Below are 14,122 nucleotides of genomic sequence, written 5' to 3'. Positions count from 1 at the left end.
CCCCACCTGTATTATATACATTACAGAAGACAATGGGGCATATACATCACAGGAGGGGCTGGGGGCATATACATCAAAGGAGGGGCTGGGGCATATATATGCCCCCAGCTCCTCCTGTGATGTATGTCCCCAGTGTCTCCTGTGATGTGTATGCTCCAGCCCCACCTGTAATATATACATTACAGGAGACAATGGGGCATATACATCACAGGAGGGGCTGGGAGAATATATGGGAGAATATATACGTCACAAAAAAGGCTGAGGACATGTACATCACTGGGAGGCATAGATATGGCTTTGGAGCACAGACAGCACTGGGGGGCACAGATAGCAATAGGGGGGCACGGATAGCAATAGGGGGGCATGGATAGCAATAGGGGGGCACGGACAGCAATAGGGGGGCACAGGGGAAACTGACAACACATGCAGTGCCCAGACATTGCACTGGGGGCACAGCACTGGGGTGTGGGGGGGGAGTCACACAGCCCTGGGGGAGGGGGGTACACAGCCCTGGGGGAGGGGGGTACACAGCCCTGGGGGAGGGGGGGCACACAGACCTTGTGGAGAGGGGGGACACACAGACCTAGGGGAGGGGGGGCACACAGCCCTGGGGGACACACAAACCTGGGGGACACACAACCCTGGGGAAGAAGCACACAACCCTGGGGAAGAAGCACACAACCCTGGTGGAGCAGACACAGAGGGAGCAGGCACACGGCAGCTGGGAAATAAGCACATAGCAGCACAGTGTGAACGGGCGCACACGGGGGAGCAAGCACGGGGGAGCTGGCACAAAGGAGCGAGCACGGAGGAGCGGGCACGGGGGAGCTGTAATGGAGAAGCGGGCAAGGGTGAGCGAGCACGGGGGAGCGAGCACGTGTTAGCTGGCACACAGCACGGGGGAGCGCGCACGGAAGAGCTGGCACGCAGCACGGGGGGAGCGCTCACCTACTAGTTGAAGCCTTCAAACTGCTTCTGGGCTTCTGTGGGACGGGGCGAAAGTGTTAACCCCGCCCACAAAATAAGTCCTGAGAACACACGCACTGACCAGCGTTCAGTAGTGAACGCTGAATGCGCGTCCTCGTAGCGCGCATGGGGATTTATAGGACCGGCAACCGGCAAGACGCGGCTGCCGGCAGAGTCCCGGGGGCCGTAGAAAAGGTCTTGGCGGGCCGTATGCGGCCCGCGGGCCGGAGGTTCCCCACCCCTGCTGTAGAAGGATCAAAGTGGAGGCAGCAAAACATTGCCAGCAAGGGGTGAGGAAGGTGTGTAGGAAAATAGAAAAACTCAGAGTGAGAAAACTAAAACACATTCAAATAAGGTGGAGAAAGAAAGCTAATGAGAGTTACAAATCGGCAACACAAGTAAAACCTCCCAGAAACCTAAAAGAGGTGAACGAAAAAAGTGCTGGGAAGGAAAAAAAACAAACAAACTCCCAACAGGAATGAAACTGGTGTTTACCCAATAAGTTAAACTCCTTAGGTGAAGGGCTGGAACTCATAAACACAAGTTCACTTAGAGGTATAGCAAGGACGTGCAGTGAAAGGTGAGCATATAAAACCCAACCCTTAGTGTGATTATGCAGCCCAAAACGGAAAAATGAGAAACATCTTGAGGAGCGATTCAAGAAGGAAAATCAGACAATTGGAACTATCAGCATTTAGACAGGGAAGATAAGGCACTGACTCACCAAAAAGAAAAACCGAACATGTAGTAAAAAGTCACTGGATTTAATTCCCAAACTGAGCCATGACAATGAATTGTTGTTCAAACTGGATGCCATCAGATCCATGTCGGGCGTGCCCCACAATAGGGAAATCTGGTTGAAGAACGTCAAGTGCGGCGACCTTCGTGGCTTAGGAAATCTGCAGCCCAGTTGTCAACTCCGGGGATGTGAACTACTGAGATTGCTGAGACTCTTTGTGCTTATCATGGCAAATTGTGAGATACGTTATTTATGTATGCCACAGCTGTAGCGTTGTCAGATTGGATGGCCCGAATGAAGGTTCTGCCAATGGAGTAGAGCCAGACAGATTGTCTGAGTTACAATATGTTGATGGAGAAAGGTGTCCTAGGTGTTCCAGTGACTTTGAATCTTGAGATTCTGGAATACTTCTCCCCATCCATTGAGACTGGTGACAGTCATCACCACTTCCCAATAAATTGGTAAGAAGGATCTCTTGCGATGAATGAGACCAGAATATAGCAACCAAGCCAGAGTTTGCCTGACTCAAGGAGGACGACAGATCGGTCTTTCTATGGAAAAAACTGACTTGTCCCAGTGAGACAAAAGAGCAAGCTGGAGAGGTCTGGTGTGGAACTGCGCAAAGGGAAACACTTCTATTGCACTTACCAGCTTGCCAGGTACACTACTGCAGAGCTGGAGGGACTGTTGGGGGAGCGTCTGAGGGATCATATTCCATGATGTAAAGTAGTTTTCTTTACCGGCAAGAGAACTGTTGCTTGAGCGGTATTTAATATTTTGAGAAATAGTAGACGCCAAACCGGAGACAAGGACGACTTTTCTCTGTTGATTATTCATTTGAGATGAGAGAGTGCATCCAGGGTGACTTGAACACTCTGTAAACATTCTGGATGGGAGGGTGCGTTGATCAGTATGGTGTCCAGATATGGAATAACCAGGATCCTCCTGGCTTGCAAAATGAACATGACTGCCAAAATGAAGAGTCTGGGGGCGGTGGCTAGGCTGAAAGGGAGCGTCACAAACTGAAAATGACAGTTCTGATCTACAAAGTAAAGGAACCCCTGGTGGCCTAGAAATATGGAAATGAGCAAGTTGGACTCTTGAATGTTCATTGACTAAAGTAATGCATTGGGTGCATTGGGTTCCATAAAGGGTATCACTGAACTTATGGGACTCCTGAAATGGAAAAGGCAGACACACTATTTCATTATTGTAAGGTGCAGAATTGGGCATACGGGGCCATCTTTCTTTGGCACCACAAAAAGGTTTAAGTAGAAACCTTTGAAGTGCTCCTTTGGAGGTAAGTACTTTTGCACTGACCTATTTTTCTTTTCTTGTTAATTTAAAGATGTAAAGGATGAAAATATATATTTTTTATGCCTAAGTTACAAAAGAAATGTCATCTTTTACCTTTATGCCTTTAAGACATCATTTCATCTTCAACTTGCTTAACTGTTCACAATAACAGTAATTTTTACCAGAGGTGCAAAAACATTTGTATGGCACTGTAGTTGGGATCAAGCAATCTTATGAGCGCTCATTCCCCAATTGTCTGCATTTTCGAAATGGGTCTGTATTGTTATTGTAACCTGTGTTTTGTTGCTCTAGGGCCATGAATATTGCCAGACAATACAATTATACGGTTGAGTTTACGGGGGTCGGAGAGGCAGAACCAAAAAGTAAAGATGTTGGTTATTGCTCCCAAATTGGAATATTCACCAAGAACTACAACGAGAGCGAGGAATCCTTCAATATCAAAAAGAGCCACACAAGTGTTTACAAGAGAGTATGTACTATTTTTTCCACGTATCTATGTGCATCTCTACAGCTGGACATTTCTTTCTAACCAGATGTATGTTTTATATTTTTCTTCATAAATCTGGGTTTGAAATGTACTGATGTGCTGCTATGTATAGCACAAGTGATCAGACTATCGCAGCTTCAAGTCCACTAAGAGGACTAATAAATATAATAGAAAGTAAAAAAAAAAAAAAAAAGAATTTAAAAATATAAAAAAAATTGCCCTTTCTTTTTTCCCATAAAAATAAAATAAAAAATACACATTTGTTATCAGTGTATTCGTATAAGTCAGACCTATCAAAATATAAAATAACTTAATCCCATTGGTAAACGATGAAACATGAGAATATATTACAATCTCGGAATTACGGTTATTCCCATCTTCCTAATATGAAGTAGGTGTAATAATATGAAAATTGGCAAGTGCCTCCAAATAAAAATGTAGTATAGTTCTCCTGATATAGCGATGTCTCTCTCATGTGCAGGGCATTGCTTCTTAGGTATGCATGGTTACGTCCACTGCTCATATAGTACCAGTTAGTTAATTAGTTGCTGTGGCCGTAACCATGGATACCTCAGCTACAATGCCCTGCACATGAGGTAAGAGACATAGATATATCAGGAGAACTATAGTACATTTGTAATTGGAGGTATTTGCTAATATTGTTATTAGTACGTCTACCATATGATGGGATAGGATCTTGGAGATGGGAATGCCCCTTTAATGTCATAGCGCACACTGCCACTTCTCGTCAATTTGTCACCAGGTTTTTTCCCCATCTAATCTGAGAGGAGCATAACCTAAGGAGAGAGACTTTGATTCAAGCGTTGTCACTTACTGGATTGTTTGTTGTAGTTTTCATAAAATCAAATTTTTATTAGCAGGATATTATCACTAGAGGACTAGTAAACCTGCTGCCAGGTAGTCCTCCATATTCATGAGCTTTGTATAACCCTGCCCCCCACACTACTGATTAGCAGCTTTCTACCTATCCACAGTCTACACAGAAAGCTGTCAATCAGTGGTGTGGTTGGACTTATACAGCGCTCAGCATGCTGAGACCTGGTAGATCTGCAGCAGAGAAAACAAAGATTTTATCAAAACTGCAGCAAGCGGCCCAGTAAGTGACACATTTCTGAAGTCAGGGTCTCTGCCACTAAATAACGCGGCTACCAGATCGGCTAGCAAATATCTGGTGACAAATACACTTTTAAGATCAGACTCCTTCAGACTATATCCCATAACATATGTAATAATAGTGTATAAACTATTAATATAGTTATTAATATATTATTATATTATAATATATAATATAATATTAATATAAACTAAAAATATGTAAAATAGTATATATAAATGTAATAATAATATAAACAAAACATATAGTGCATTTGTCCTAAGTAGAGATGTAACTTGTTTCTTCTCTGTATGTGAATAGATTCTTCATGTTGAATATCCAAGTATTCAAGAGGAAAAATATCTGCGTAAAGTTGTACTGAAAAATGCTCTATTACATGCAGATCGTCTGAAAACCAACTTTTTACAAAATCTCTATCCTGAAGAAGACGAGGAAAATGTGAATATGGCAGATTGTGAGAAAAAAACATGTGCAGTGTCAAGGTGGATTTCTGGTTTTCAGACTCCTATAGAAGCTGAAGAGGGCAAAGTCAAACCTCCATTTCTGGAAGGAGATGCCATTCATGTACCACTAGAAACTCTGTTTGCCGTCCCAAAGGTGAAGAAACTTTGTGGAAGTCTTGATGTCCTCCAACAAATGATGAATGGAGAAATTCTGCTAAGCAGTGATGGGAGCGCCGTTGTGTATCCTCTTCATGTAGAGCATGACCTGGATTCTGAAATGAGCGATGCCTGATTTATGCATGTTACTTATTGGCCAGAGTGGTTGTTTCATAGGTTGGATTTTGTCTTCTTAGGTTTGATCCTTTTTATATTTTTTATTGCTTTGTTTGTTTGTTTTTTTGTTTTTTACTGATGGTTGCTGTGTCTGGAGAATACTACTTGTGTATATAGTTATTAATGGATCATGCAATAAATGGCATTTATCACTTACAGTGTGGTATTCTGACTGCTAGGACTCTCACTGATCACAAGAACATGGGCCCTATGTGAATGTGTGTAGTGCGCCTGCTTGACCATTTCCTGTGTAGTAGTGCTCATGCACGTGCACTAACATTATTATTGATCCATAAAAGTGTATGGAGTCTTGGTCATGCATGCACACTATTGCTCTTTATAGAGCAAAATATCTGATATTTTGTTAATAAAGTTTAAAGGACCTTGGGCAAAATTACAAAGTGTGTCAAGTTGAGTAAATGGGAGTTTCATGGCTAAAAAAATTAAAGAAGGATTCCCTTTCTTGTACTCTGATTTGAGATGAGCAGATTGCTTCACACAACCCTGGTTCACTGTCCAGGTCTGGGCTCTAATATGTCCTGAGCTTCCGGGGTTCCTGGCGTGGAGTTTGGGTGCACTGTCGTGGCATGATGTGATCTGTGTGGCACATAGGTGAAGCGCCAACCAACAAGTCATAAGCCAAGCCTGGAATCTCGGAGGGTAAAGACTTGATATTAGATGGCTGTAGGCCGAATGATTCTTTGACTAACAGCCATTATAGCCAGCTTCGTTTGGCAGAGTTCTGTGTTCTCACTGACAAAGCGCTTGACTGACAGATCAACCATTTGCTTCTCCCTGGGAATCAGATGTATGGTCGATGTCTCTCCTAACTATCAGTAAGCTGACTCCCCCATACACATTAGACTATCAGAGGAATTTGACAGTCTTATGTACATGGGGGACTTTAAAGGGATCCTGTCACCAGATTTGGTGACTATAAGCTGCGGGCACCACCACCACTCAGCTCTTATTTACAGCAGTCCAGAATACTGTACATAAGAGCCCATACCGCCCTGTATAATGTAAAAAACACTTTTATAATACTCACCTAGGGGGCGGTCCGGTCTGAGGGTGTTGCTGCTCTCCAGTCCAGCTCCTCCTCTCTCCGGTCCGGCGTCTACTCTCTGATGCGATCTCCATCCTCTTGCTATCCAACCCAGGCCAGCATTGTGGTCTTGCGCAGCTGCACTTTGATCTGCCCTTCTGTTGACTACAATACTTTGATCTACACTGAGCAGGGCAGATCAAAGTGCACATGCTCAGGACCTCACTGCCGGCTAGTGTGGATGATGTAGGACGCGTCATGCACACGGGTCTCAGAAGAAGGAGGTGAGTATTATAAAATTGATTTTTACGTTATACAACGTGGCCTGGGCTTTTATATATACAGTATTCTAAAATAATGTATATAAGAGCTCACTCGTAGTGGCTGCAGCTTATAGTCACCAAATCTAGTGACAGGGTTCCCTTTAAGGAAGTCTAATATTAGACACCATATGAAGCACTCATCCAGTTAGGTGAATTAATACTCAGAAGTAGTTTGATTCTAGACTTTTCTTATTCAAAACCTAAATATGTTCAGTGTGTATATAATGGGATGGCAAAATACAGTATGAGGTAAACAAAAGAGGGCAAAAAAAAAAATAATTTAGACCACTGTCATCAATAAAGATACAATTCAAGCCTCAGTAATACCAATTCAACTGCCACATTGGCTCAGACCACAATCATCACATAGGACACGATAATATTTAAAGGGGTGGTCCAAAGGCAAAGTCATTTTCATTTTAAATCCCTTATCCATTTAGTGCCGTAATCTAAATTATTTTCTAACATACTTGCATTAAAAATTGCCTTTTGTTCCCTAACTACACTATGTAATGTTATTGTATTTTTTTTCTTCATACTTATTTTTTGATGACACTTTTTTTGAGAACCTCCGTGCATGCTGGCATAGTTAAACGAAGTGTGATTAGGGGACAGAGGCTGTGGTCAGTGTCACAGCCCCTCCATGAAACTAAGCGTCATCAGTGATGCTCATTTCAGGGGCTGGGATAGTCCCAGTGCAATGTGCACTGTGTGATGTGTACAATGACCATGCGCTCTCTGTTGCCTGCTCAGATCAGCAGTAATGAGTCGGCAACAGAGTGGTGTCAGAATACCTGGCAAGCAACACAAGCACCACCCCTACAAGTGACGTCACTGATCTCTGCATGTTGGGTATTCTGACAACACGATTTTCTGCTGGTTTGTTACTGCTGATCTGAGAAGGCACCAGAGAGCACCCTGTTATTGTACACATCACACAGTCCACTGCGTGCAGAAACTATCTCAGCCCCTGAAACAGGTGTCACTGATGACGCTTTGTTTCAGGGATGGAGCAGAGGCTGTGGCAGTGACTGCAGCCTATGCTTCGTTTCAACATCCCAGCATGCACTGGGAGTCTCGTACTGTCAACAAAAAGGAAGTAGGGAAAAAAATAGAGTAGCAGTTAGATTGTGTAGTTAGGGAATTTTGAACGCAAGTATATTAGAAAATAGTTTTGATTATGGCACTGAATAGAGATACATAGAGAATTTCCTTTACTTCCCCGCGATGTTTTTGTGGTATCTTAACTCATAAGATTAAATAATCAAAACAAACAGGAAAACGAGTTTATTATACCAATTTTTTTATTTTTTTATTTTTAAAAGTTTTACATTTTTTTATTCAAAATACACAAAAATACACCAAGAAAGTCACTCAAAAAAACACACATTGTGGGGGATTTTTGACCAAAATATTATTTATAGGGAGGTGAAAAGACATATACTGCCCACAAAATATCAAATCACAAGATATACGGTAAATATTCAGTATAAAAAAAATGTAGACAGAATAATATCCCAAAACCCCCCCAAAATAATTAAATATATTGCACTAATGGAAAAAATGTATATGAAACCACCTCCAAATCCCCTTATTAAATAGCAAGTTAGTCAATATTAGCTATATTATTAGATAGTTATAAATTGGGGGCGTGGCCTAGCTCAGTATGTGAGTAGAAGCAGATCCTGTAGCTCCTGCCAAGCATCTATGATATCCCTAGGGAAGAAGCCCGAAAACACTCTCTCAGAAGTCACAGGCTGCAGCTGGATGACCCTCTGACCCCCCTGACCTGATTGCAGTGCTTACTGCTATGACAAGGAGGGGGCTGAAAAAGCCGGTGGGAGAAGTGGAGGAGCAGAATCAAGATGGTGCTGTGGGCAGCATGGAGCAGAGAAAAGATAATGGTGCAGACGCTGAGGAGATCAGAAGACAGGCTGCAACACGGCTGGAGCGTTTTGCCAGGCAGGAGAACGGTGGCCATCACAGAGAGACAGTGAGAGGTGAGCAGCAGATGAATCTGGGACTTGCAGACAGCATGGTGCTGAGTGAAGGAGGGGGGAGGAGTGAGAGCAGCGAGGGAATTGATGGAGCTCAGTCCTGCATGGGAGAGACAGATTCCAGATATCAGGCAGCACAGCTAGGGAAGCTGACAGGCACACAGAATATCCCTGAAGAGCCCACACTGAGAGACATCCTCACAGCAGTAATGCTATACAGAGCATCTATTACTGAGGTGACCCAGCAGCTGGGGAGCCTCAGAGAAGACATGGCATCCATGCGGCACAAGCTTCATGAAGTGAAAGAGAGAACAGGAGAAGTTGAGCAGAGAGTCAGTATCATGGAGGACCACATGGCAGGATCTGACAGAGACGGGCAGCGTGCAGCACAGCAAATAGCAGCACTCCTAGCAAAAACGGATGACCTGGAAAATAAATCGAGACGTAATAACCTGAGATTAATTGGCGTCCCAGAGAAAGTGGAAGGTACGTCCCCAACTGAATTTTTTGAGGAATGGCTGAAAAGTAAAATTGGATCTGAGCATCTCACCCCTATATATGCGGTGGAAAGAGCCCATAGGGTTCCCACTCGCCCCCTGCCTCCTGGACACCCACCGCGACCTGTCCTGGCCAAAATACTGCACTACAGAGACCGGGATAATATCCTGAAGCATGCCCGGACTTGATCATCAATAGCTCCAAGATATCCATTTTTCCAGACTACTCCATAGAAGTGCAAAAGCAAAGAGCCAAGTTCATTGACATCAAGAGAAGGCTGAGACAACTAAATCTGGTATACTCCATGATGTACCCGGCGAAACTCAGAGTGGTAACGGGAGGAACAGTGCACTTTTTTCTGGATCCTAATGAAGCGCTAAGATGGCTAGATGGCAATTAACAACGCCTGCGGCGAGAAGGTCGTCAAGGGGAAGCTGGAGACTGACTTTTGGGGACACCCTACCTCTCATTGCATGCAGTGGTGTAGAGGAAGAATAATATGTTATGGTTTTCAGGGAGGAGTTCTTGTTTGAAAATTTATAAAAGAAAAAAAAATATATATATTTTTTTGTTTACCACGGCAATTTATATTTAAATTTAAATCTACATTTAATGGACTCTAGAGGAAAGGGGTCTGCAAACACCACTGAGGATTGGAGGAAATGGAATCCTGACTATGGAAAGGGACTTTCCAACTCATACTGGACTCGCAATGCATAAATACTGAATTAATTTTTATTCCCCCCCCCTTTTTTTTTTTTGTTGTTTTTATTTTTCTCCCCTCTCTCTCTCCTCTTATTCTACCCTATTTCATCTTCTTATACTACTTTACTCTTCTTTGTTTACCCACTTCCCCTCCCCCTTTCCTTTTTTTTTCTTCTTTCCCATAACTTGCTTTCGTTCTTCCCCCCTTAATATTAAAAAAAAGGGGGCATTGCGAGAATATGGCAGGACTGCAATACTGATCAGATGGACAGCCGGATACCGTGCACGACAAACAGGAGTGGTCCGCCCCTCCTTCTAAAGGTCCTGGTTCTGGTGTTATTGATGGTTGATTGGGCCCTGTCCGTTGTAAAAGAGGAAACGCGACAAAAGATGGACACGGTATCTGGCAGACTTTCCAAGGCAAACATATGCCCTCCGTCCCTGATACAAAGTGGACTGGTGGCAACAATGTGTTACTATATTTATTAAAAAAACCAAAAAACTGAGCTGTGACAAATGTTCAAAAAACATGCAACATTACAAGCATGTGAATTGCAGCCTCAAGACTAGAAAAAAATCAAGGAGAAAATTGTAGAAAAAATACCCTGACTATAAATAAATAAATTGCAAGTGCTTAATAAACAGGGTACTTAGTATATACATTTTTGCAAAAAGGTAAGAAGCTGTCTCACCTCGTCACGGTGTACCCATCTGAGACAGTCCCTAACCTACTAAAGTTAAAAACATATTCTGTACCTGACTAGTGTCATGTCAAAACTTCAATATGGATGGTAAAGTGGTTAGCTGGGTCCCAGATTAAATACACAGCAAAAAGTGAGAAGCAGGTAATTGTTCAGCCTCAGTATCAGGAGGGCTGCACCCCCAACTTGCATTAAAGCAAGATAACAGACAAAAAAACCAAAAAACTGAGCTGTGACAAATGTTCAAAAAACATGCAACATTACAAGCATGTGAATTGCAGCCTCAAGACTAGAAAAAAACCAAGGAGAAAATTGTAGAAAAAATACCCTGACTATAAATAAATAAATTGCAAGTGCTTAATAAACAGGGTACTTAGTATATACATTTTTGCAAAAAGGTAAGAAGCTGTCTCACCTCGTCATGGTGTACCCATCTGAGACAGTCCCTAACCTACTAAAGTTAAAAACATATTCTGTACCTGACTAGTGTCATGTCAAAACTTCAATATGGATGGTAAAGTGGTTAGCTGGGTCCCAGATTAAATACACAGCAAAAAGTGAGAAGCAGGTAATTGTTCAGCCTCAGTATCAGGAGGGCTGCACCCCCAACTTGCATTAAAGCAAGATAACAGACAAAAAAACCAAAAAACTGAGCTGTGACAAATGTTCAAAAAACATGCAACATTACAAGCATGTGAATTGCAGCCTCAAGACTAGAAAAAAACCAAGGAGAAAATTGTAGAAAAAATACCCTGACTATAAATAAATAAATTGCAAGTGCTTAATAAACAGGGTACTTAGTATATACATTTTTGCAAAAAGGTAAGAAGCTGTCTCACCTCGTCACGGTGTACCCATCTGAGACAGTCCCTAACCTACTAAAGTTAAAAACATATTCTGTACCTGACTAGTGTCATGTCAAAACTTCAATATGGATGGTAAAGTGGTTAGCTGGGTCCCAGATTAAATACACAGCAAAAAGTGAGAAGCAGGTAATTGTTCAGCCTCAGTATCAGGAGGCTAATGAAGCGCTAAGATGGCTAGATGGCAATTAACAACGCCTGCGGCGAGAAGGTCGTCAAGGGGAAGCTGGAGACTGACTTTTGGGGACACCCTACCTCTCATTGCATGCAGTGGTGTAGAGGAAGAATAATATGTTATGGTTTTCAGGGAGGAGTTCTTGTTTGAAAATTTATAAAAGAAAAAAAAATATATATATTTTTTTGTTTACCACGGCAATTTATATTTAAATTTAAATCTACATTTAATGGACTCTAGAGGAAAGGGGTCTGCAAACACCACTGAGGATTGGAGGAAATGGAATCCTGACTATGGAAAGGGACTTTCCAACTCATACTGGACTCGCAATGCATAAATACTGAATTAATTTTTATTCCCCCCCCCTTTTTTTTTTTGTTGTTTTTATTTTTCTCCCCTCTCTCTCTCCTCTTATTCTACCCTCTTTCATCTTCTTATACTACTTTACTCTTCTTTGTTTACCCACTTCCCCTCCCCCTTTCCTTTTTTTTTCTTCTTTCCCATAACTTGCTTTCGTTCTTCCCCCCTTAATATTAAAAAAAAGGGGGCATTGCGAGAATATGGCAGGACTGCAATACTGATCAGATGGACAGCCGGATACCGTGCACGACAAACAGGAGTGGTCCGCCCCTCCTTCTGGAGGTCCTGGTTCTGGTGTTATTGATGGTTGATTGGGCCCTGTCCGTTGTAAAAGAGGAAACGCGACAAAAGATGGACACGGTATCTGGCAGACTTTCCAAGGCAAACATATGCCCTCCGTCCCTGATACAAAGTGGACTGGTGGTAACAATGTGTTACTATATTTATTGTTGGGGGGGGGTTTATATTGGGGGGATAGGGGGAGGGTGGGCTAGTCGACAGTCTCATTTGGCCTATTAAGGAGCTCTGGGAGAGCGAGAATTTTTCAGTTAGTCATATGGCGGGATGTATTAAGCTAATTAGTTGGAATGTTAGGGGCTTAGCCTCTAGCATCAAAAGGCAAGCAATATTTCAATTTTTACGCACAGAAAAACCTGACCTAATTTGCTTGCAGGAAACACACATGATACTGGAGAAGCTGCATCTACTGGATAGAAGGTGGCTCAGGGTGGGGTATCATTCTACATATTCTGCATACTCCAGAGGGGCCAGTATACTAGTCCGCTCAGGCGCACGGTTTGAATTTCTAAAGGTCATCGTGGATAAAGATGGGCGGTATGTATGTCTTTCCTGTAGGCTGGGGACAAGAGCCGTAGTAATTATATTTTTATACATACCTCCGCCATATTGCAGCAAACTACTTCACAGTCTGATAAATTTATTGGCAGACTTTCCAGGGGTTCCCTTCATGATAATGGGAGATTTTAATACTATTCCGAATTCACATTGGGACAAAGGGAGACATGAGGTATGAAAAATAGGGGTAACTATACACCATTCGGTAATTTGCTTAAAGAAACTGCACTAATTGACCTGTGGAGGACTCGGCATCCGGAAGTGTATCAATACTCCTGTTTTTCGGCTACGTTCTCATCCCTTTCGCGCATTGATCTGGCCTTGGGCAATGAAGCAATGCAGGGTTTGGTAGTGGGTACTAAATACTTCCCCAGGACAGTATCAGAACATTCGCCCCTGTGTGTAGAAATAAACCTGGGGGAACAACAAAACCAAAATAGACCCTTAAGGAAATTAAATCCCTTTTGGTTACAATTAGTGGAAGAAGGGGGGGGTATTAGTGATAGTTTAAGGGAATACCTTAGGTTCAATGAAGGATCAGCGTCTATTGGAATGGTTTGGGAGGCAATGAAGGCGTACTTGAGGGTATTGTATATAAGGGGTATATCTAAAGTAAAGTCGAAGGCAAGAAGGCAGAATCAGCTTGCGTTTCAGGAATTGGGGGAGGCGGAAGATGCTTTAATATCAAACCCCACGCCGGCGGCAAAAGCTAGGATGAAGGCAGCTCAAAAGATGGTTAATAGATTGACCATACAGGCAGCGGAGAGAAAGAAAATGTTCCAGACCATGCAGTCCTTTGAGAATGGAGAATGGGCGGGTCACCTATTATCAGTGATAGCTGCGACACAGAGGGAATCGACATATATTGTACGGTTACAGTCAGTAGATGGGGCAGTTGTCACGGATACCTCGGGGATCCTAAAAGTACTAGAAACATTCTATTCTGATCTATACTCCTTCAAGGTGCACCCGGAGGCGGGGGAGGTGGATGAATTTCTAGGCAGAGCTCAGGTGCCAGTCCTCTCAAGGGAATCTAGAGAGTTACTAGACGAGCCATTTGACTTAGAGGAGCTGGAGCTAGCTCTGAGTGATATGGCGAATGATAAGGCGCCTGGGGTAGATCGGTTTCCGGCTGAAGTATATAAGCAACATAGGGAGGTTTTACTGCCGGTGCTGCCTA

General features: G+C 42.9%; 1 protein-coding gene across 2 annotated transcripts in view; it reads left to right on the top strand.

The window, feature by feature from the left end:
• Positions 1–5,542, top strand: part of HENMT1 (HEN methyltransferase 1) — a 39,393-nt gene extending 33,851 nt beyond the window's left edge. For both annotated transcript variants that reach the window (XM_075322042.1, XM_075322041.1), the window contains exons 6-7: positions 3,314–3,491; positions 4,945–5,542. In XM_075322042.1, the coding sequence (XP_075178157.1) occupies positions 3,314–3,491; positions 4,945–5,379 (613 nt within the window). In that variant the 3' untranslated portion in view covers positions 5,380–5,542. The remainder of the gene's footprint in view (positions 1–3,313; positions 3,492–4,944) is intronic.
• The last annotated feature ends 8,580 nt before the right edge of the window (positions 5,543–14,122 follow it).

The sequence above is a fragment of the Anomaloglossus baeobatrachus genome, chromosome 8 (genome assembly GCF_048569485.1).
Source record: "Anomaloglossus baeobatrachus isolate aAnoBae1 chromosome 8, aAnoBae1.hap1, whole genome shotgun sequence".
NCBI classification, from domain to species: domain Eukaryota; kingdom Metazoa; phylum Chordata; class Amphibia; order Anura; family Aromobatidae; genus Anomaloglossus; species Anomaloglossus baeobatrachus.
This window is presented reverse-complemented; position numbering and strand designations above follow the sequence as displayed.